The sequence below is a fragment of the Metopolophium dirhodum genome, chromosome 5, assembly GCF_019925205.1.
Source record: "Metopolophium dirhodum isolate CAU chromosome 5, ASM1992520v1, whole genome shotgun sequence".
Taxonomy (NCBI): Eukaryota; Metazoa; Arthropoda; class Insecta; order Hemiptera; family Aphididae; genus Metopolophium; species Metopolophium dirhodum.
The window spans coordinates 15820592-15848003 of NC_083564.1; the positions used below are offsets into that span (position 1 = coordinate 15820592).

A 27412-nucleotide genomic window follows, 5' to 3' on the forward strand; every position below is an offset into this window, starting at 1 on the left:
GCACCTGCAGCACCTGTACAGCAAAACTGTAGTTTTCCAGACGTTTTAAGAGCTTGCATTATTTTTCTTATAATGCCAGCAATCACTGTGGCAGGAGCAAAACAATCATTTTCCAAACTAAAAACAATAAAAAATTACTTGAGAAACGCATGTGGACGAGTATTATAGCAACTTCAAATTTAAGAAAAGAACGAACTAAAAATCTAAATATTGAGAAAATAATTGACAAGTTTGCCAAAGCAAAATCGAGAAAAGATATTTCTTATAATAGAATATCTTAGACATTTATGTAATAATTATGTTAAGTAAATTATTTATTATTTAAGATTACTTATATTACCTATATATATATAGGTTGTTACCATGAAACCACTCGTAAAATATGGTTATAAATTTATAATGCAATTTGATTTGTAGTAAAAATATAATGGCTTAATACTATAAATTATTTTTTAAGGGGGCCTCTAAATTTTCTTTTGCACAGTTCAAGATCCGGCACTGCCTGTAAAGACCTATTATGAACACCGATTACAGAAAACGCATTATTATATGTTATAGGAACACATATTATTATTATCGTGTGATTGCGCGTACATTACATAGCCAGCTAAATAACGAAATGTTAACATCAATATTGTTCCGAGAAAGTGATTTAGTGGCATTTCCCGTTTTCTTCGGATAGATAAATAAATAAAACCATTGAATCGAATTGGTTGGCCATTTCCCAAGTTCTGTAGACAAAAACAAAATTAATACGATATGAAAATATATATATATATATATAAATACCGACCGGTGACCGTCTTCCTTATATACGTCGTGTAAACGGGACTCCGGGAATCCGGACGTACAAATATTTATAGGTACACGCACTGTCATCCAAACATTTTCGGAGGTTTTTTTCTCATTTCATCGATTCCGGTCGTGAATAGATAAGGTCGGTCGGTAAATATCGTTGGCGGGACATTTAAACGAGATCGCTTTCGCGAGGAGTGGGTGGCGATGGGGTAGGTGCAGCTGCAGGGTTAACGGCGGTGGTGTGGCGGAAAAAAAGGACTGCCACTGCGGGGTCGCAGGGTGTGGGGTGGGCGGTTTCGGGGCCGCGGGGACGAGAAAGAACGATACGCGTGTATAGAGGACACGATATTATTAGCTACAATAATACACATCCGCGGAGGTCGGGGTGCTGGCGGTAAGGGTATGTGGTGGACGGGGGATGAGTGGTGGGCCGCAAGAAGGAAATCCAATAAACCCCTCGGTCGCCGCACCCCGCGCCGACCCGCCGCCATATAGAGTGGTGCGCGCGATCTCCGCGGATGATGTAATAAAAACCAGGAATGCCTTTTAAAACGGGCCTTTAGCGCAAAAGGGATGACGATTTTGGTTTGCTCGGCTATTGATATATACATGCTGCAGTGTATATATACTTACTGTATATATATACTTCCGTATATACGTAAATGCGCGCGCGCTTATACTGCTGCAGGAATCTCGATGGCACAGCCCGACCCCCCTCCGCCCACAGACGGAAGAGACAACTCACCCCTCCCACCAAAAACCACCCCACGGTGTTCTACTACACTCTTCCGGTCGTGTATTTGTTAACTTGACAAATTTAATTAGCCCGACGTCCTCGCGCGCGCGGAAGCTCGTTTACAGTCTCGTTTTTGCCGCGATAAAATCTCCCGTGTAATTAAAACACTTAACCCGTTCTCCGGGACGTCGCGCAGATTTTTCAAACTCAGCCAACCGTGCACGCTACACAATATAAGTATATAATGCAAAGCGTTCCCCTATTGTATTCCGATTTACCGTGGCCGAAACATTTTGGACATTGTTGACACTTAACGTCGGTTGTAAACCATCGCAACGTTGTATATATATACAGGTACCAGATCTCCGCCGATTTTGCTCGCAATTAATGTTCGTCGAGAAATAATAATTCGATTGTTCACCAAAGTTTTCTCAGATAAGACTGTATACATATAGTAGTGGCACGTACAACCGCTTATATATAAATAATACAATGACATGATTAGTTTTTTTTTTTTTAATTTAAATTATATTAGACGATTTAAATTTAATGATTATACTTATGTCTTACAATTATTTTGTTCGTATATTTATTATCTCTAATCAAGCCGCAGGGACCTGATACACTATAGGTATTCGTTAAACAAGTTTACGAGGCTGAAAACATTTAACGAGGTGACTTTTTAGATTAGAAATTCCATCCAATAAGTAAAGGTCTTTTAAAGTAGTTAGCTTTGTAGTAGCTTTCCTAAATCATCGATTTGAACTATTCAGTTAAATCTATCGAAGTATGCGACTTTAGACTTATACTGACTTATACTTATAACTACGCAGTTAAAACGCCTGTATGCCATATGCATATATTGCATCTGCAATGGTTCAATGGTTTTAGAAAATATACTTAGTATTTTATTTTCAAACTATGAACAGAAATGTTGATACCTATAGTATTAGGCAATACAGCAATGATTTTTAAATGATAACCCTATAAATTACTTAATTCATTTTTGGATTTTAGATACAAATCGATTTAGAAATAGTATCTGCAGAGCTAGTGAGCTGACTGCTTCAATCTAAATCAAATATATTTAGTTGCATTTATAGCAGGTAGTTACTAAAAAAACTTAAAAAATCGTACAAGACATTATATTATTATACTGTTGTGTATATAATATGTATGTAAAAAAAAACTCTTAGCTATATTAAGGTATAAATTATAATATTTTTATATTTACAAATGTTTTTTCATACTAGGTATACACTTTTAACAAAACATGTAAACAATATTAGACCAATTAATAAAATATGCAGAAAATATTTTATTAATAAAATAACATATTTTTGATGAATAAAAAATTACTATATTTACTGAAAATAAATAATTAAATAATGACACATGTATGGATGAAAAAACAACTTATGATTATTAAACAAAATTAGCGTAATACTTATCTAATATCTACCCTAACAATAAAATCGAATAATAAATTTTAAATAATTGAAACAGCATACAGCCTAAGGGTTGACATTCATGGAAATTCCCGGGAACATTCCTTCCCGAGGATGTGAACCGTTCCAATATTATATTATAATTTAACTATTATTATTGAATTGAGTTGATATCATACACTCTTACGTATTTAATATTTATAACAGACAGTAAGTGTACAACACTGTGTCACTATATAACCACAGAATAACTGTTATTGTGAGGTATAACTGCTATTAACACTGTGATAAGCACCACGCGGATGTTAAATTATAATATTATCTACTTGGTGTCTTGGTGTTTACCGAGTTATTGATAATTAACTAGGTACGCATTTATGTCTCACCTCTTGTTTTAACTTCATATACTAGGAAAACACCTTAATTGTACTAGTTTGTATACACGATACATATTCTATTCTTTGTTTCCGCAATGTAATTTATTATTTTTGATTTTTATTATTATTATTATTATGTTTTATCAAACAAACTATCTGCGGAATCTGAGGCTATTGGACGAAACAACACATTTATATATATTCATACATTACATAAAACTAAAATTGATGACAAAACATTTGTAAGAATAGCAAATTAACAAAAAAAAAAAGGAAAAAAAAACAATGTAACTAAATGCTAAATATTATATAAAGTTTACAATTTACTTAAAAGGTGAGTTTCTGATAAAAACTGTATAAGCTTGAATACGTTGCTAGGTTCAGAGTTGAGTATTTCAGCAAGGTGATCGGAGATATGGAATTTCCTTCTTTCCTTGTCGTAGATTCTACATTCGGTTAAAATATGTTTAAAATAACTAATGAGGGAGTCCCCATAACATGTACAAGTAGTTAATTATTATAATTATTTAAAGATTAAACCAAAGGTTCCCAAACTTTTTTGGTTCCCGGTGCCCTATTTGAACCAAGGATTTCTTAGGGCACACTTCCCCAATACATATTATCATGACTAATCATAAAAAATAGAATAATTAAATAAAAAACAGTAAACATTGTGATGGGTAATATACTAATATGAAAAAAGGTGGATAAGTGGATGTCGCTCTGCTGTACAGTAGGTTACAAGTGGGTTACTGCAATGGATGGTGTTAAATTTGAATTCAATGAAATAATATCATTGTATAAGAAAAACGATTCTGAGCGAAAACTGCGGGTTATTTCTGTGATGTCTAATAATAATAATAATTGAAACGTCGAAACTCGGAATAAATTAAATCGCAGGTTCGCGTTAATTAAACTAGTTCCTGTTCTAAAAATAAGAGTATCCGTATTAAATTTATATACGATAAAAAGTTGCAGGAGTCTAAACTAATTATTAAGGTCTAGAAACTGAAACGGGTAAACACTAAACAGACCTTTTTTGTTTTTCTAAGATAAACATAAAAATAATACTGGTCTGGTACAAAACTTGCACAGTCGCGCTTAATTTGAAAAAGTTATAATAGCATGAAAATATTATATAGGTACCCACTAATTGAAAAAATAATATTGTTTTTTAGCAAATTTAATAGACTACCTACGGGCACGTACCTACCTAATGACGCGTTTATATTTTATGGAAATATAATAATATAATGATGGGAGTGCGCTGTAAAAGAGTTTCGACGAAACAGTGGCAATTTTTTATAGAACACTACCGGAACATTTTAAAAAAAAAGGTGGGTAAGTGGATGTCGCTCTGCTGTACAGTAGGTTACAAGTGGGTCACTGTAATGGATGATGTTAAATTTGAATTCAATGATATAATATCATTGTATAAGAAAAACGATTCTGAGCGAAAACGGTCAGTCAGCCTATGATATTACCAAATATATTTGATGATATTATTGTGAATAAAGTAATTTATATATAACCTATTTACGTGGAGCCTTGTTTTTAATTTTCAATCCTTAGCCATAAATGTTAAACATTTTATACATTTTTAACTACAAAATAATTAATAAATTATAAATTTGATAAATGTTGTCAAAATGTTAACTTTAAATGCTTGTAAAAAAAAATTGTGCTAATGTATTTTTAATATTTTTCAACTGCTATTATAACGATATATTAGGAGCCTTATATTCAATTTTCACGCTTTTTTACCCAACAAATAAAATTTTATTGATATTTATAGAAAAAAAAAACTAAAAAAAATTAAAAACTGACAATGTCCGTAAACAGCTCAAAAAGAGTCAAAATATTTTCAACATTTTATGGTGTATAGAAAATGCTAATATAAACATTAAGTGAAATTTTCAAGTATCTACAGTCATTCGTTTTTCAATTACAATAAAATAAGAAAATTATTATATGAGAAATCGAGTAAATATCAAATTTTGTAAAAATATAAATTTCAGACGGTCAAAAAAATTTAATTTAAGTTTCTTGTAGACATTTCTTTTTTGATAAAGGTAGACAAACTTATGAGTAATTTTATATTACATTTTCAAATCTGAGATTTAAAAAGAAAAATTTTTATGAATTCTCAACTCAAAATAATTTGCTAATTTTCGTGATTTTTCTGTATTTTGTCAAAATTTGAACTTTAAATGCTTATAAATAAAAACTGTGACAAAGGATTTTTAATTTTTTTCATCTGCCTTTGAAACAATAACCTAGGAGCCTTCTATTAAATTTTCAAGCTTTTTTACTCAACAGGTAAAATTTTATTGATATTTATAGAAAAAAAAACTAAAAAAAATGGAAATTGACAATGTCCATAAACAGCTCAAAATAAGTCAAAATATTTGGAAAATGTTATGGTGTATAGGAAATGCAATTATAAACATTCAGTCAAAATTTCATGTCTCTACAGTCATTTTTTTTTAGAGTTACACCAAAAACCAAAATCGATTTTCTCGAAAACAGATTTTGCGTAAAAATTCCCGTTTTTCCTTAATTTTTCTTTTGTTTTTCACGTCGTTTTTGAAAACTACTGAGAAATTTTGATTTTGATTCCCTAAAGTACCAACTAGATTCACTTTCCTATCAGAAAAGTTACTGTTGAAGAAAATCCAAGCACTTTTACTGTCTTAAAAGAACATAATTAATTAAATACGATGAATTGGTGGAAAGTTCTCAGTATTTCCAATAAAGGAAACACGAGGTATAAAATATATATATAGGTACCTACGTCTTATATCTGACTAAGTACTAGACAAGAAGTCTATAATAATAATATACTTGATAAACATTAGTTAGTAGGTTATTGGCGTCTTTGCGTATACGAATTTGAAAATACCAGTACGAATAACCACAACATTAACCATAACGACTTTGATGCTAGATTAGAAAGATTTTTATTATGGTTATTATAATGTATTAAACAAGTTATAAAACGTACCGTTCACGCCTATTTAGTGTAAATCTTTTTAGGTTATTCTAATTGAGATGGTAAAAAGTTAACAAAATATGATCCTTTTCTTAGACTTTGTTATTATAACAGTATACCTATATTATATAGGTGCATATTTAATATTTATATTATATTAAATATTAACTGTAGTGAAAAACTTACTGTATAAGTGTATTAATATAACTACAAGAATCTTAGTAACTGTATTTATAATATTTTAACATTATTAAATTTCTTTCAAAATATGTAATTTTGAATTTTAGTGTTTGAACAAATATTGCGTACCTATTAATCGATTATAATATATATTACTGTAAAAAGTTAATACATTTCAAATTTAAATTTAAAATTTTTTTTATAATATATAATATTTATTTAAAGTTAGCTTAGACTCATTTCTATTATGTTATAATATACACCAATGTCCGTGTTGGCATCCTGTGCACAATTAAAATATTCAGTTATTAAAATAGAAGAATAATATTTATATTATAAAGAGCAAATATAATTTAGTAAAATATATTATAAATTATTTGTAAACTATGAATTATTAGATTATATAACAAGTGTTTATTTGATTTTACACATTTACACGACCTTAAGGTGCAGGCAATCCATAGTAGCCACGGAGGACATTCTTATTTGTGTGTAGTATTTTGAACACTACCTTATAGTACCTAGTATCAAATCTGAAATCACTCTTAAAGTAATTAATAGTAATATAATATATAATTAGCACAGTTTTTTTTTTAAAATAACATCAAAAACCAATTACAGTTTGAAAATTATTGACGGTTTCCTAGATTGTATGTAACTATGTAAGTATGTTTATTTTTTTATAAACTGTACAGTTTTGATTTTCAAAGTCTAACCATACGTATACGTCTTATGATCCACGCCTTGGCGCCTTGCTCAAGTTATAGTATACCTATATTAATTATTATAATCGCTGTTTGAATGTGATAGCTAGGGTTTACCCGCGGGCTGTTCACGGGTATATTATTCGGAGAACGTATAGTACATAATAATAATAATAATTTATCGTCGTTCTCACCGCGACGACGAGTCAAAGACGCAAAATACAGTGCCCGCGCGATTATAATATTATAATATACGCAGCGAACGCTGACACGCACACCCACACACCCACATACCCACACATCCACACACGCACACATCCACACACGCACGTCTTGACTGCGGAAAGATGATATAATATTGGCATAATATAGACCTTTTAAGGATGCGGGACGGCGCGCGTTTTTCATTTCGTACACCCAGCGCCCCCCCGGCGCGGCGCGGCGGACGACCCCCGCGGAAATCCTTTTCTCCTGCACCGATCGCGCGGCCGCCCCAACCCGAAATCACCGGCGGCGGCGGCGGCTTGCGCGCGCGCGCGCGCGCCGGCAACAGCGGAAACGGCAGCGGTCGCCGTGAAATATGGCGGCTAAAAGCTGCGGTTGGGTGTTCGGCGGCAGTGATTTAATAACATAAACGATGTAATAATGGCGGCTGTACACGGCGGTCGCGGGGGCAGAGGTTTCGGAGGGGCATAATAGTTTTCCCGGCGCCGCCACCCTCCCTCCGCCGCCCCACCCCGCCACAGCGGTATACGCGTGTATGCCGCACGTGTATATACAAGCACATATTATATTATATTATTATTATTATTATATACTTCGTGTGGTACGGTTTTATTACACATAATATTATGCGTATACTGTATATAATATATTATTTATATGTACATGCGCGTCATATTATGTAGATTGTAGATTATGCGCAGTATTATATACAGGTCGGTTCTTTTGACAAGATTGATTTTTTTTTTATTTACCTATCGCGCCTATGTCGTTGCATTAAAACGTCGACGTACAAACGTCGAATTTTTAACCACTCCTCGCGAGAACTATTACATATAGGTACCTGCCTACAGTAATAAGTGCTTGAAAATTGAAGAATATAGACGATTCCTTGGCAAAAGAAAAATCGGCAGACACAGTATAGCAATACGCCAATACACGTAAGTATTGGCACAGGTATTGTGATGTTCAGTTCAGGATTCTATTGACCACCTGGACACAGCACTGGAATGAGCAGTTCATTGTTTAAATGTGCATCGAGTATCCTGCCCAACTGTCGATGGGGTATTGTTTAGGTATGCGCCTATATGCTCCTATGTAACTAAATATTATACTCCCCGCACATAAATAAATGAACATAGTTAAAAATTCTTATAAAATATACCGTTCGTTCGATAATCAATATATTTATAGAATGAACTTTTTAAAGAAAAATATATTATACAGTATAATATTTAAAAAAAAAAATATGCTACCATTTAAAAACTCCAAAGAAACAACGTTAAAAGCCGGTAAAACGATATAATATATTTGAAAATGGTACTCGTATATTATAAGGATATTATAGAAAGTATTCAAATGATAGAATAAATCTGAAATCAAATGAATAGGAGGTACTTAATCGACGATTCGCACGTTAAAATAATCATTCTGTACCTACGCGTAAAATCTATGTGATATTGTGATGTGTACCTATCTATTGTATAATATTATATATTTAAAGAGTGAGTCGTGTTTAATATCAGAGAATAAAAAAAATATATATATAAAAAAAACACGTTTGCGGGCAACGATAATAACAACAAAAAAAGTCCCCTCTTCGGATGAGTGCGTGTAGAGAGACAAGAAAAAAAAGCAAAAACCGAGGTCTTTTCCCGCAGACGACCACTTAAAAACGGCGAAACGTCTTCTTTATGCGGACGTTATTCGGAGAAAATTGCCTCTTTTCGCCCCTTCACGCGCACCCCGCGGACCCGCACGCCCCCACAGCTCGCCAGACTGCGAGACGCGACTTTTATACACCCAAATACACATTTATATATTATAATATATAAATGATAAAATTCAAAATTGCCTTTTATTGCGACTCGCAGGTACGATTACATTTAGACACCGACAACCACTACCGCGGGTTCTCTGTGAAATGATTTAACTCTAACGAATAATAATATGTACGCTGTTGTAGGTATAGGTATACTACGGCAATACTTTTCTCTTTGATCCCGAAGAAAATCGCTTGTGCAATTTTTTTATTGTGTTATATACATTTACTATGTCGTGTATAACCATAAAATAATATTGAATTCAAGCGACAAGCATAGGCGCATGTATATGTATAGCAACCGCACGCTGTTGGGTTTTCATTTATTTTGTCACCGGCGCAATCACTTTACTGCGAGTTTCACTGCGCTTAAGTACTAAGTGTAGTATACTACTATATACATAGGTACATATAATATATTATATTTTATATATACATATTTGGTTATTCATTTATAACAATATAATATGGTTATGGTATAAGCTATTTGTACCATCGTACGACTACGAAGTAGGTACTGTATATATTATGAATGCGGCAACAGCTTCATAACTATTCGATCTAAATAAACTTTGATCGACGAATGACAATAATGTGCGGACAGTTAATATGAGATATTTTACGGTATAATAGTATGTTCAAAATCAGATAACGCAACAATAAACCGTTTTTAGAGATTATGTTTGGTTTTAATATTATACAATTTGTTAAATCAATTGATTATTGATTTTTGTTCTTTATTGTGTGTATTTCTTCAACGTTTTGTTGCTGTTTTTCACATAGTTTTCATCAACAATTACTATTGTGAATATACGAAACTGTGTGCCCTATATTTTTATACTATTTGACATATTATATTTATTATCCCGTAAAGTGTTTTCTCCCATCGTCAAACCAATAGCTTCCACTTCGAATCTAAAATAGTGCAGAACGAAGTCCTCACTACCCCCCGTAGGCCTGGTATAAGAGAACGAAATCTTCCCCTAGCCAACGATGAAGAACGGCCAGAATGATCAATCCAAATTACACCGTTGGTCAATGTCCAATATAATTAAAGATATACCTAGGTAGGTATTGTAGAATATAAGGTACATATAAGGTGTTGGACACTCGTCAACAACACTTATTTCTTTTGATACGGATAATATATGTTAAGTACTGGAGTGCTGCCATTTTACATTTTATATCACAAGACGATCGTCGTAACATCAGAAAACGAAATGATAAGGTCTTAAAATAGTTCATGCTTAGTTACATATTAATTCCTTCACAGTTTCACAAACACATTTATAGTTTAACATTATCAGAAAACCAAACATAACTATATATCTACAGATTTCCTAGCTCATTCGCTAACTATTCATACATAATCTAAACCATAAGGTGATGATCACAACAAATACAATTTTTAAATAATATTTTACAATACTTTATTAATCCTTCAATTTATATCTCCTGATTTTATACCAGGCTGGTTAACCAATGTTATCATATATTAATTTTGATATAGCTATGCAGGCATATCATATTAATATATTATGTTTCATAATTTTAATTTTAGTCGTTTATATAATATATTGCCTATGAAACAATAGGTAATTAATAGTTTCAACTTTTAATATTAAAGTTATATCCACCTTCGACCCTCCATCGGACATTTCCAGTGAATGAAACTTACTATCTATGTTACTTTACTAATGAAACGATTTATACTCCTGAAATCACTTCTAATAAATTTCAAAAGGTCGGAGAGGATAAATTATACTACAATTTAATACCTGCAGGTTATTTATTATGATATAACTAATTGAGATCAATACTAAATCCTCGGATAAAATCACATCGTAAGATATTAAGGTTGATAATATTATATTCGAATTCATCATAAAAGCAAAACTTCAAAACAAATTATAAAATATATATAAATTGTTCACTAACTTATCATAAGAATGAGTTCTTAATGAAATGTAAATAATATAACTGTATCCCAATGGCCTATATGTTGCAGAGGGTAATTTTATTAATAATAATAAAAAAAAAAACATTTATAAAAAATATTGAATAAATCTCAATAAATGTGTATAGTTTTAACTTAAATTCGTGAAAATCTAATCTAAATTTAAAATTTAAAATCACTTCAATAAAATATATTATTATTTTGCATTAAAGTGTTTAAATCAAACCGAATACTCAACATATTGGTTGGAATTTAATTTTATAATATATTTTTATAAATACAAATAATAGAATGAAGTATATTGCATAAACAATATAAAAACATTATATTAGTTAGGCATATATTTTTAATAGTATATATTTAAGTAGGTATCGTTTTTAAGACACAAGTTTATTTTGTTTTTTTTTGTTTTGGAAGTTAAGCTATTTTAAACAAAATTCCTGTACTACCAGTGGTTTTTAAACATTCTTTAAGGTTCTTTTTTAATCTTTTTTTTTTGTTTTTCATTCTTACCTTTTTTTGTTTACACTTTTGTGCAATCTTTATTAGTATTTCCGTTTTCGTAAATAGCATTAAAATACTTAAACAGCTAAACACTCAACAATTTACTTGCAAGTAGATACCTATATGGCTATATTATAAATGATTTCACTGTTCTTCAAAACTTTAAGCTATAGAATTTCTGAGGATTTATATATACCTAATTGAAGTTAAAGATTTTCTTTTTTTTTTCTTCCTTTTAAAATTGTTTAGCTATTTAAATCGTATAAACGTTTAATATTTACACGTTGTCGAGTACCCATTTGTGTTGAACACATCATGAAATATTAATGATATTAAATAAAATATTTTTTTCAATACAATATATTTTAGTTTGAAAAGAGAAAAGTGAAATATACGTGAACTTACTATATTTTAATAAATATCGAATATTTGTTTCATTATACCTATTTACACAAATATACTATAGTTTTGTGTTACTTTAAGAATAATTATATTTGTTTATACCAAACTGCTTATCAACAACGTCTTAGTATGTAGATTAGTAGAACATTTCGAATAAAGGATGCTGAAACACTTCTTTAGAACATTTTAAATTTAAACTGTATTATTGATTTCCAATAACACCAATAATAGACACAAATATGTAATATTAAACACATTTTATTATTTATTTACAACATTGTAGAATATATATTTACATTTGATCAACATAGGTAATATTTAATAAATAATAATAATGGAACATCTAACCTATATATTATTATATTCTAATATGCTAATTATTAACGATCTTGCAATGCATTAAACACATCAGATTAAGTGTATATTTAGATTTTCAACAATTTGTAAAGGTTTGCGATATCATCAAAATTTCGTCTGATCATCAGTTTGCGTTGAAAAGTGTTTTCTATGAATCTCCACATAATTCTGTACAATATTATAGTTATACCTTTATACATGGATATTATAATATATTTTATGCTTTGTAAAAAGACAAACAACAATTAAAAAAAATTTTCATTTTAAATAATATTTCGCCTGATATTTTAGAAAAACGGCCGTTTTCACGACAAACGCGGTTGTATAATATTATATAATGATTTTCATGTATCTATAAAACCACAATCGATGGACTTTCCACATTTCAATATTAAACACAGAGTTATAGGAAACTAACCTACACATTTTTTTTTCTTAACATTTTTATGAGTAATATGAACAATTATTCGTTTCTGTTTCCGAATCCTCGTCTTCTTCACCCTCTTGGACCATTCCCTGCGTACTCCGTTGGTGTATGTTGGCCAACCTCTGTTGCTGTATTTCCAGATGTTGTTTTCGCCATTTTATTCTACGATTTTGAAACCAAACTTTAACCTGAATCAAATAAAATTCTATCATGTAATATATGTTCTACAAAATTATAAATAATAAAATATACTATAATATAATATACACAATACATAATATTATATATAAAAACGATCGTTATTATGTGAATAGAGGTAGATGAGTATAGTATGGCCCAATAACGTGTAATGAGGAGTTTATTTTTGATTACCCGTAAATATCTCATCTTTAGATATTTTCCTTAATACGTTCTATAAAATTCTCAAAAAAATAAGTTCTCGTCCAAATTTTACCCTGTCTTACTCTGGGCTAGATTTATCTTAGACTATCTCTAATGATGGATTATTTAACATGTAAATTATGTACCTACTCAATGTATATTTTAATGGATACATCATACATCTGTATTGTGTTTACTGTTTATATGTATAATATATTATTATTAACGTACTATCCACATGTTTATAATAATTTAAACCAGGGCTTGAAACCGATATTCGGTATTAACCGATATCAAAACTGAAAAAAATCAATATCACAACTGAAATTGAAATCAGAAAAAATAAATACCAATATTCAAAACCAGAATCAAAATTGGAAAAAATAAATGCCGATATCTGAAATCATATTTTTCGGTTCCAATAATAACATAATAATAATGCAGGGCTTGGAACCGATATTGAATACCGGTTAAAACGGTTAAACACTAAAATCAATATCGAAACTGAAAACAAAATCGAAATTGGAAAAAATATATTCGGTTTCAAGCCCTGATTTATACAACGTTTTGGACGAGTAATTCGAGAACTAAACAGCATAACCTTTAATAATATCACCGTTGTTTATTTATTCAATAATTTTATTCTCGTACTCACTTGTGCTTCCGTTAACTGTAATGTGTGAGCCAAATATAGTCTTTCTGGACCCACCATGTATTGTTGACGTTCGAATTCCATCTCTAACCTCTCTAATTGTTCCGGAGTGAATATTGTTCGTACTCTTTTTGATTTGCCAGAACAACCGTGTTTTTTACTGGAACCTTCAATTTTGTCTGAAAATAAATAAAATCAACCCTTTAGTCGAATTTCCATAGGTACAAAGGTAAAATACAACTCTATAAGTTCGAAGAAAAATCTCAATTTAAATGTATAACATTAACTTATTTATGATGTTAGATAGATTTATGCACACAGCACACGGCGTAGTGCAGTACGATCAGAATAATGAAAAAACCACCCAAGTCAATTTTACGATATTAACGGTCGTACTATCCTAACGTACTAACATTCTTGACTTCTAAAGCAAGATTTAAAAGGTAAATGAGAGTTTTCACATATGTGATGTTTTCATTATAATCGCTAACCATATATTATTATGTATATCAATATTTATTTGTAGGCTGCAGTTTATTCAATTAGTTGTGTATTTAAAAATGATACAAGTTTCGCAGATACCTGGTTTATGTTTAAATGCACAAGATTTAAAACGCTTTGATAGGTTTTTAGTCTATATACCCACTAAGAATTTTGTTTTAAAGGGCTTAATTGGTTTGAAATGTATGCTGTGAAATTTGATATTATCACAATTTACAACTGAGCATTAATATTTTTATTTTTTTATTTCTCCTTTCGATAAAATTAAAATTATTCACATTTTACATTTTTAATAAATTGTAGGTATTTGGTACTTACAATGTTTTTAGTAAAATTTCAAAATACTCGAATATCTAAGTAGTGTTATAAGTAGAATATTGCATAGAGTATATATTAAGACATACCTAAATATGTTAATTAATTAATTTTGTAATAAGGGGGCTCCAGTCGATGAAAAAAAGTGACTTTTAGACCAAAAAACCAGACAAAGCTGGAGGAATTTGGTTTGACAGATTTTAATTTTGAAAACGGATTATGGTTGATTTACAAGTTTACTAGGATTCCATCAAGGCGATTTTTAATATTCCAATTATTGTTACTTGTTAGTGTCATAATAATGATGCGTATTAATGTGTTAATATAATTACAAAAATATATCATATTTTTATTCATGGATATTATTACAGATGAAAAAATAAATATTGAAAACTTCTTAGATGGTCCCTTAAGATAGATTTTATGATACGGAATTTAAACATATTTAAAAATATTAAAATAAACGAAATTTATGTTTAGATTAGTCAAATCTACATTAGTTTTGACTTTTGACAAAACCGACTGAAGCCTCCATTAAACGAATTAATTAACTATATGGATGGTTCTAATCACTTAGTTTTAATTGACGGAAAAAATGTGAGTCATGTGTAAAGTATGTTAATTACATATACCTACTATGCATACTAGCTCTATAAGTAGTCTATAAATCCAATTTTTATTCGGCGGATTAGCTTTATGTACCTACATTAAAAGCCAGTTAGATCGTTATGTCGGATTAATATAACCTAATATTAATATAGAATATAATTAAAACATATTTAACGTTTGTTTCGAGAAATTAAGCACGCCATCGTAAAAATGGAAATAAATAAACTAAAAGAAAAACGAAACCGTTGTTTTTTTGTAGATAATACAGAAAGCAGATTACGAACTGAAAATCTAATAAATATACATCTGGAAGTATAATAATATAATAATAATCGTATTTCATTATGAATTGAGCGCATATTACAATAGCTGCAGTATTACGGTTATCAATTGTATCCACTCGACCATTCGTCTATATAATATATATTATACACATAATTCATGGCACGTGGTTTTTATTTTGCGAACATTTCGTGTCCAACTGATGACAATGATCATTACTATTATTATTATTATTATTACAACGGTCTCCCACCCTCCCGGTGTAATGATACAACTATTATTGTAATCAAACAATCGAATTAGCATGTCGGCAATCCACCGACACTCGTAACAATCAATAAATTTGCTCTTCAACGTCGAACCACCGAAGCATTAATAATGTACATATGTATTACAATAATTAGAACAATAATTTGTCCTGCCAAAACCATATATAACTGGACCCGGCCACAAATAAATAAATTCACACTTGCTGAATGTAAAAAAAAAATATTAAAAAAAACCGCAACTATATATCCTTGTACATGTGTATACGCATAATAACCGGTCCTCCTCCGGTGATTTATGGTTGATAGGGAACGTATTAAAAAATATGTAATATGTATACACAGTACACACACATATTATGAAAAAGTTGCAAAGGGCACTGAGTGAACCCTTTGACAAAAAAAAAAAAAAAAAGGGTGAGCAAACTATCCAGGGAATTATTGTTGTTAAACTGCAGGGAGCGTACGCGGGTGTAAATATATATATATATATATATATACATTGTATACACTTTTGTCTAAATAAAAACGATGCACCCTCTGAGAAACCAATACAAAACGCATCGTAATTAATATATATTATAAGCTTTATGGGTCGTGTTTTTTTCCATAACTTGCCACTCGTCCAACCGACCGGAAACACAATCGTATAGTTATGGTCGATTTAAAGTCACCGTTGTCCGCTACCACAACGTTCTAACCACATGACATTTTTATTGCAACCACATACCACTCGGCAAAAATCGCAACGATAAAATAATTCCACCGATTTGGTTATTAGCAATAGTGGGCCCCGAAGTTTGCGGACCAAAAGCTGTCGAAAATCCATCGTTCGTGCGACGTATTAAAAGGATTTAACATATTATTATTATTATCGCTATAGGTATCGAATGCGTTCGGGTTTTAATATTTATAATCCGCGTAATAATATTATGATGGTCAACATTTTGCGCCGCGTCACGTGTGCGTTATTGCTGCGAATCGTGCGATCGCCGCGGAAAATCTGTCTAATGCGCAGGATATAATATTATATTTCACAGCAGCTATGGGGCCCGTATTGCGCAGGTACCACATTAATATTATGATTGCGCAATGCGCGGGCCCGGCGCGCAGGTTTTCGCCGAGGACGGCGGACCGCACGTTGCGGGATGTATAGTTATATTATTATAATATTATATTATGCGAAATTATTACGACATCATTATATAATAACCCGGGACGCCGAGGCAGCTCCATTATTGTTCTTGTTGTTGCCGTTGTTGCCGCTGTTTATGTGCACACTGTGCGTATATATACACGCGGGACGTCAAGAGTAATTAACAACTTTGCCGCCCCCGATGATACCCTGCTGCACCGGCGGCACTCGACGGCCCCGCCGCCGCCGCCCGTTTGACTTTGTCCCTTAAGTTTACGACCGCATAATAATAATATGAGATGAGCGACTACACTGGCGCGCGGGGGACGGTGCACAATGGACCGGCGACGGGGTGATGAGCTGAAAACGAGACATCTGTTTATACGTACGACACAGATTCCTGGCGTGTTCTTTGCACTCGACACGTCGAAAAGTTGCTCACGATATTGTTATCATAATAACACGTGTGGCAAACTTTTATGCGCTTAAAATGTACAAACATGATAATAATAATAATAATAATATGTATAGATAATATACGTATATAATAATAATATCATAATGCATGAATGTGAACTATATAATAATACATTATAACGATGCGCGAGATTATCCGTCAAAAACCTCACGAAAATGCACATCAAAGATATATTGTGGCGACCGTATATAAACGCACGCGCGGTAAATACACGCTTCATAAAATTTTCGTTATAACACTGCATTGCTCTTGCATTGTGATAATTTCCATAAAAGCTTAAGTCGTCGTGTACATCAAGTCGTAATAAATTATCGTGTGCAGCGCCATTGCAGTCGGCGTATAATATTCTAGGTGCATGGGACGCAATACGACTTGGGTACTTCGTAGGTATAATATAATATCTATAGTAATCATTATTAGAGGATATCGGTCATCACAATCATATTACGAATTGCCCTCGATGCCACAATTTCCTGATATGATATCAGATGGGTACCTGCTATATAGTATAATATTTTATGGGTGCGACATCGTAAAAAATAATATGTGATTTTCAGTCAAATCACACAGGTACGATAGGATTACATTTTTATACCTATAAATACTTAATTGAATATATTCGTGAACACGCGTGGTTTGTAATCGATCAAGCAAATAGTAGATACCCCCCACATAAAATATATTATAATTTGCAACTATATTATATAGCGTCGGACGGTAACGGTTTTCTTTAGTTAATTAAGTGTTACATTTGAATATTTTTTATTAAAATAGGAAGTCGTTTTCCTAATCGAATAATATTAACTCGTGCTTGTGGGATTTTTTACAGCAAAATGGTTAAAACTTTCATAAATATCGCAAACGCTAAGGACCCGATTTTAAACAAATCACCCTCCAACATTTGACAAACAGGTGCCTTTGTCAACGACCAACAAAGATAGTTTTTCAACAAGGACGGCGTGTAATCCCTTTCCCCCTATACTCGATTCGCTTTGCACGTCTGGCTTTTGTTATCCCCGACTTTATCAACTATAATTGATTACAATACAAATAGAAATTCTAAACCGCGAAAATAAATCATATTAATTAAAACGCGAAACGTATCGTATACGAGAAGTTAAAAAGTATTTTTATTATGTATACATTAAAATATATTATTTTAAAATTGATCTAACACTTATTAATATAATATACAATTGAGACAATCAATTAAAATATTTATCAAACTGTAGTTTTGTATAATTATTGAATTACATCATTAAAGTAGACTTATTCAATACAATACTTACATTATTATACATGATGTATTTATTAGCAATTAATTTCATTTGTGAATGAGTTATCGTGGAATTATGTAATAATGCATTTCCCGGTATATATAATTAAATTGTTTTTTTTATTCACAGAGAATATAATAGTTATTTTTTGACATGATCTTGAAATTAAAATATTTTTTTAAACTTTTTTCATTAATTAAAATCATGTTGGTACTTTAGCATTTTATTTCATTAAAAGTAGCTTATTTAATTAAATCCATTAAAATACTTTTTTTAAATGTTATAAATTATTATAGAAATATACATATTATACAGGTACTATCAAGGCTGGGCATTAACGAATTAAAAAGTTAAAGTTAAGTTAAAAAGTTAATTTTATTTTAACTTTTTAACTTAACTAGTGACTTTTGGCTTTTCATTAACTTAACTGTTAACTTACTAAATTTCTTTCTTAATTAACGTGAAATAAACGAGTTAATTTTTCATTTTAAGAAATAAGTTAAATTAGTTTATTTTGTTTTAATTCTATAATATTTCACTATTTCAGTCTATTTCGTTTTTATGTCAAAAAATATGTATCGTAAATTGTTTGAAGTTAAAAATCGAATCTAGGTTATATGGAAATACTGTATGAAATATAAACACTAGGTATATCCTATAATTTAGTTTTGGGTTGGAAAAAAATTAAGTACGCTAGCGTTGTATAAACAAATTAATTGTTTTTTAACTTAATAAAAAGTTAACAAAAAGTGTGTATTAACTTTTAACTTAACTGAGTTAACCTATAGTTAAATTAACTTTTAACTTTTAACTTTTTGTTATTGGTGCATATTAAATTAACTTAACTGAGTTAAAAAAAAGTCATTAACTTGCCCAGCCTTGGGTACTATAGACATTATCTGATTAGAATAATATATTATTATTTATTAGTAAACTGCTATACCTTCGATCTACGTTCATACCTTAATATCTATACAGAAAATAATGTTCTTTAATGATAATAAGTAAGCGCGCACGTCTATAATACGTCTAATAACACAATTAATGTATAATGATGTGCCATGAATTAAGATGATTGTGGGTAGGTTGTCATCCTGTAACCGAGTATAGTTAATGGTATTTGGTCGAGAGGAATTTGTGAACATTTTGTGGTATCCCTTGGAATGGAGACGTGGTATTTTAAGTCATCATTCCAGATTTACCCATTCGAGGAGTTTAACACCATAGAATTAATATTATAGCGTCATTGAGTTTTGGCGGAATGTAAATGGTTAAACTTCAAATACCCAATATATAGAGGTATACATTGAATTGAGGAATTATTACCAACGGTGAGTATGATGTACACGGATATTTTAATAAACTGATTAATTAACTTGCCTATTTTAATAGTTTGATTACACAGAAAAATTAGTTAATATTTTGTCATTTACTTCTCGATAGAAAACAAACATCATGGGCATTTAATTAAACCATATATTGCACTATATTATACGCAGTGGAGGTATAGTTGACAAAAATTGAAAAAAACAATGTCAAAATAAAGTGTTTACATTTTATGAGAATTTGATGAAATTTTAAGAATATTATATACTTTGACTTAATTTACATAAAATGTATTAAAGAAATGTATGTATTTCTAAAATATCACTGCTCATATTTGATTAGTGAATTTTCAGATGAGTGAGAAAGTAAGAAGGATATCATTCTGAAATCGATTTTTAGGAAAAATAATTATGAATAATTAAATTTCTAATGTTCAACTTTAAATAAATAAAACAGTTAAAGTTAATAGCTATATAAAAATATAATATATAACTATATTGTATATGATGTACATAAAATAATCTTAACAATAAATAATAATAATAAAAAACGTTAAAATGTTGGTAAAAAAAATTTAATTAGTCTTTAAAAGCATTACTGTAGAATTTTGGACATGTTTTAAACTCATAAAATTGGAATACACTGAAGGTATTTCATAAACGACAGCAGACGATCTTCAAAATTGTTGGTAATTGATCTAAGCACATTATTATAACACACACAATAGTACAATACTATAGCTAATTTAATGGGATATATCATATAATTACAATAATGTTATAATTTACTTTGAAAATTCAATTGTTGGAGGTGAGGCACAATATATTATGTTAAACTGATGCATAAATGTCTGTATTGATATAGGTACACGTGCAAAACAATGTTTATATTTTATTAACGATTTTTTTTTCGCATAACGTCGAGTACTGTATCTATACCCACACTTATACGTATCAAACCTTTTTTTTTATTACCGCTGTTTGTATTTTATACGCTTTTATTAAATTTACATTTTTAAGTAAAACATGATTTAAGACTTTGGCATTTCGTAGCTGCAGTACCCCCTGCCGGCTTTGTGAAATAAAGTAGTTTAATGGAGAACTAAATACCGTAAATAGAGAAGCTATGTCGGTAAAATGTTTACTCGCAACTACCATAATTGCAGGTAACAGCATAATATTACCATTATATTAAAAGTTATAATATTTAGAAATAGGTTAAAGTAATTTTTATTAAATAAAACGAGCTGAGGTTAAATATGAATATTATTTACTAAGTATTTAACCAAACAGTAAATATCTATTACAGTATTACTATACAAAATGAAATAACAAGTATCAAATACAAATTTAAAAAAAAACTTTAAATACTTCTTAAATGTCAACCTATGATTTCTAAATAGTATGTTATAACTTATAATTTTATGGAAAATATATGTGAGGCGAAATAAGGTATCAAATCTATAATAGTCACCCATTGGCTAATAAAATCAACGACAATATAAAAACTGATAAATATTCTAGAACTATTGTAACAATTGAATATGTTGTAAATCTTTGTAATGTATAAAAAATGATAAAATATTTGATTAAGTACTTGTTTGATCACCATGATTAACATATTCCAACAGACTTAATATAGTTCAGCAGTGATAGAAATGGAAGGAGGAAAACTGGGAGATGGCATCACTTAATTTTCAATTTGAATTTTCCATCACACCACTCATTTTATCAAGAAAAATTATTTTTTTGTCTATTTAAATAAATATACTTAATAAAGTATGTACATTGTAATAGTTTTTATAAAAATTGTATTATCATTTTTATCTTGACTAGATAAATAATACAACAAACTTTTAATTTTGTGGCTGATTTTCTTAAAAATATTTTACGATGTATAATATTATGTACTATGTATAATATGAATCGTTTTGTACTCATAATATATAATACCATTTTGCGTTAATAATATAATCTTCATTGATAGGCTTATCTTTTCCTTTTTCGAGGGAGTAAATAATTATAAAAAAAAGGACTGAATGACGGGTGCGTTTAATGTAGACCAACCCAATGCGATACAAATATAAGACACACCTAACAAATTATGCTTTCTGCTCAAAAACATCATAAAATATACCTACTATAATTATCTACAGATGCATGATTTAAAAATAATTATGTATGTTATACTTATGTTTAAAATATAATTTAAAATAATGTAATAATAATCTTATATTATAAATTATAATCATGTTTTCTTTTGATGCAATATATTTTGTGCAGTGAAATTGTGAATACTAAAATATATAATTGTGAAATTTATTTTTCTAAATCATTAATTTTATTTATTTTTTAATACTGCTTGAAAGTTACACCTGTAACTATAATCATGTAGGTACCTTGGATTAAGTACCTACTAAATATTAATTGCTTAGGCTATTACCGGATAAATAAACTATAGACAACATTTTTTTTTACTGTATTTCATTAATTTCAATAGTTGAGGTTATATTGTTATTTTTAAGATCGTTACCATTTTAGGCTTATCGTATTAGGCTCAATTTTGTAGGATATGTTACTATAGTAGTTATTACAACAATAAATATAATATTATTTATTCATATCGATCGGAAAAAAACTCAACCCAGCACTAAATACGCCAACGTTTATTCTTTATCTATTGGCCATAGACTATGTTACATAGGCCTAGTAATAATTATTATAAAATTGTAAATCTTATATTTTAAAGTTATTTTTAAATTATGTCGTGTACTACTACAGCGTTCGGCAAAAAGTTGATAGTCAAAATTACTGTGGTTTACACTAAGTTTTAATATAAAATGGCTTCAAAAGTTTTGAATTGAATGATAATTACACTATTTTAATGACTATAATAATAGGAATTAAGTATGTATTTATAGTTTATATAGATTTTCAATATAAGAATTTAAAATAGTTATTCAATTTATTTGTAAACTCGAAATTAATAGAGACCTAAGAATATCAAATTCCTACAAGTAACGAGAATAAGAAATGGATCATATGCATTAAAAGATTTGATTGAATTGCATTTTATACGTTTTTATAAATTACAAATTACTGTATTGAATTATAAAAGTTATGATAAATCAAAGACTAAAGTTTTGATTTAAAAATGTGTATCAATATATTAATGCAACGAAGGAATATCTTTTTAAATATTTCATGTAATAGTAGGTACTTATACGTATATTATATTAGTTTGAAATAGTCTAAAGCGAGTTTAACGTACTCGTACTATGTTAAAATTACGAATAGTTTCGTAATATTACGATGAATTTATTCAATAGATCTTGTATATCATGAAACGTTTCATTCAACGTCGAATTGCTATTAAAGTTTATTATAACTGCGGACTACTGTTTATACATAGTTTATCTTTATCGATGTTAAACTATATTTTTATGTAAATTATGTGGCTATTAATAATAGCCAATATGTGTAATGTGTATATATTATAATTTAATAAACAATATCCGCTGGTTAGTTAGAATAGTATGAAAATAACAAATATCTACATAATATATATAATAATATAAGAGAAACATGAAATCGTTGTTGAGATATTATGTTTAAAAATCATTTAAAAAACAATGAACATATCATCTAGAAATCTAATTATTTTTATGTCATTGGCGTATCAAGATAATATCAAAATAAAACCTAACATAATAATTATATACAAGTAGCTATAACATATAACCAATTTTGTAAAATTAACATAAAATAGGTATTAATAAATAATAATAATGATCGATGGACTTAGCTGGGTGTTGAAAAAATGATTCGCTTGACGTATTCTCCGAGCGGACATTAATTGACTTAATTGTATCAGAATTATATATTCAACGATAAAGCAGCAGTGTGCCTGTATGGGTATAATTATTTCAGTAATAATTGACGAGTTTTCTGAAAAAACTTAGAACAATTTTATTTTATATATTGCGTATTGGATACTATTTATGAATAAATCAAGTAGGTAGGTAGGTTTAGTATTATAATATTATCATATTATTGTACTGTTCAGTAACAGTTTTCCAATTCATTATCGTTTGTCGTTGTTGAAAGAGTGTAACAAACAACAACTAATTAAATATCTCTGCGTTTATTGATTATTGAAAATAATATATTTTCATGTATTTTTTTTTAACTGTAGTTAACCATAATCATTGTGAGTACCTACCATAATATAATGTTCACTTTTTTAGTATATCGTATAGTCACAAAAACAGTTAAATTCAATAAATATTATATAGGTAGGCAATCACTAATTAAAATTAGCGAGAAGTTATTTATTTCAAACAGATTTGTTGGAATCTATATAATATAAAGCAAAGTATATAACGAAAATATAACTATAAGTTTTGTAAGTACCATAAATATTAATAATATAAATACCGTATATTTTAGTAGAGGATGATGGGAAATAACTTGAGGAAGGAATCCTTCGATATACTTAGGTATTTTATAATATTATACAAAACTAGTTTTATTCATGTTTACGTCGAGATATAACTAACCTATTATCGGTACATAATAATATTTCATTAGCCTAGATTCTTTTGGATGGAATAATTTTACTATTCATATATTATAGTATGCGTACGCCACACATAAATAGCCATTTCAAACTATTAATACGGTTATTTGTATTGAATCGAACAGCCTCAAAGGACACTCAATTATAACCGCCTCAGTGGCGTAATCACGTGCGCAGGATAATATCAATTGATATTGTTGTTACTATAATATTATGGTGCGTGAATCTGTTGAAGAAATTCGTTTTCTACTCTGAAAAGTGAAAAGAGCCCAAACGTGATTTAGGTCTCGCCAAATACCTACTTATATCTGCACGACTGTATTATAGCTATTTAGGCACCTACTTACAGTGTAATCGCGTGTTGACAAATTGCATAAAAAACGTCTTGTCAAACTTTTTCTTGAAAAGAATAATATGCATTGTAAAATTATTGTTATTAATTGTTACCCACTTATATAAAAGCGCAGTGTCCGTATTAAAACAAAACAGTCAATAGAAGTATGGAATGGATTTATATAATATTATGTTGGTCTGCTATAAATCAAAAGCAAATTATAAAATACGCAACTCATATAAAACTTTTGAGCCCTACAAATCACACATAATTTGGGTATAGTAGGTATACCTATATACTGTCAAAAAATATATATATCATGATAGATCGTAATATAATATAATATACTGTGTGTCCGTACTGTGTGCACAAAAACAGGGTACACTCTATAACTCAGTTACTTATATTATAATTGTTTAACACTTGTATTTTGCGTATGCGCAATAACTTCACTTGTTCTGTGTATAGGTACCGTACATTGTCTACACAAAACCTAATCCCTAGGGTCGAACTACATTATATTATAATCAATTCATTACAAAATAAAAGTTTTTAGTACTCAACGATGATAATATCACGTAATGAAATATTATAATATTTTATAGTATTACCTTCGCGGAGTTTTTTGCCGTGAGCCGCTGTCGAACCGGTGGAAAAGTCGAGCGCGGCGACCGGGCCAGTAGTGGACGGGTCGATCGACAGCGTGGCGGCCGACTGGCCCACAGCGGCGCCCGCTTGAAGTCCGAGTATCGCGTCGATGGTGAACGGCTTGGAGGGCCTGGGCGACGAAGAGCTCAGCCCGTCGGACTCGGCGCTGTCCCGGCTGGCCGTCCTCACGCCACCCGCGTAACTCTGGAAAACTCCCGCGGCTGCGGCTGCTGCTGCTGCTGCTGCTGCGGACGACCCGTTCCCGGCTGTACGGTGCAGCTGTTGTCTGTTGGGGTGATGTTGGTGATGGTGGTGCTGCTGGTGCTGGTGTTGTTGGTGATGGTACCGGTGTTGCTGTTGGTGCAGTTCGAGCAACTGCGACAGAGCAGTGTTGTACTCCTGGAACAGCGGGTTCTGCAACATCATCATAGTACCCCTTTTGGTGCAGGCCCGCAGTGAGATACGATGTGCGGCGACCGAGCTGCAGTACAATTATAGTACACCACCGTCGACAGTCAATAATTATCACGGACCTACGAGCAAATCCGCGAGTTGTATTTCAAATGGATTACGTGAAACGACGATGTACACTGCAGCAGTATTAGTATTGTATGCGACGACGGCCTTATATCGACATCGTTACACGCAGCGAGCGTGAAGCGGACCTGCGATATACCGACGATTTAATAATAATAATACTATGGTATCGCGTTGTGATATTATTATTATGTCTGCGTAGATAATAATAATATACAATAAGGACTCGTGCGGGATCCGTCGTCAAGCGGACGTGTTGCGCGCGATCGACTGGCCAACACGACGACGTCGTCCTGCGGAAGACGGCTCTGCCGCGGGTCCCGTAGTTCGCCCGAACGGGCGTGTACGCGACGGACTGCCGGCGGGCCACGCCCCCCAATCCGCCGCCGGACCTGCGCCATTGGGTGAGTGACGGCGGCACGTCGCCTCTCGTCCTTCGCGCCCCGCGTTTCCGCTCCGCGGGGTGGTTGATACGGCCTCGAGCGGAGGGTGTACAGGGGAGGACTGACTTTCCGGCGGCCAAACCCTTCGCCCTGCTATTCCATCGCGCCCGAACAGCACCATTTACCCCCCAAAAACACACATGCGCGACCCGCATATTACGATGTACTTTATGATACTATTAAGCTGGTATAAATAGTTGGGTATATACCTATTATATACACACCGCGAGCGAAGTCTTCGTCATCCCTGCCAGCGGTCTTCGGCGCGTGTATATTAACTTAAGGTATATATCCATATAATTGTGTGTATATAAGTACCTACGCAACAATAATATTGTGTACTGTAATGGCGAACCGCGACGGTTATTGTACCTATATAATATTATATATCAATATATTATTAAAATGTTTTGATATCGTTTCATTACTCAACCTACCGATGACGTTATTGGCTATGTTGGTATAATAATATATTGCTTTACGAATGCCACGCTTCATAGTAGCCAGTAGGTATCGGTTTCGACAAGATGTTGAGTGGAGAGGTAGTGACTGGTGACATTAGTATCACGGTACAAAAAATATGCGAGAAAAATTGTTTTATCCAAAGCTCAACGCCAAGCTGTCCGTAATCTATTGAGTACTTACTATAAATAATAATTTTTCATATATTAGATTATACATTATAAGTATAAATTAACCAAGTCCTAACTCCTAGGGGGGACGG

The 27412-nt window shown here is 31.1% G+C and overlaps 1 protein-coding gene across 1 annotated transcript; it reads right to left on the reverse strand.

Annotated features, from left to right (window-relative positions):
- Nucleotides 1-12384: 12384 nt before the first annotated feature.
- Nucleotides 12385-26537, reverse strand: LOC132944962 (homeobox protein engrailed-like ceh-16). Its single transcript, XM_061014535.1, has 3 exons — nt 25672-26537; nt 13963-14138; nt 12385-13114 (listed from the first exon to the last, which is right to left on the reverse strand). Exons 1-3 carry the CDS (start codon nt 26135-26137, stop codon nt 12944-12946), a joined length of 813 nt encoding a protein of 270 aa, XP_060870518.1. The 5' UTR covers nt 26138-26537; the 3' UTR covers nt 12385-12943.
- Between the last annotated feature and the right edge of the window lie 875 nt (nt 26538-27412).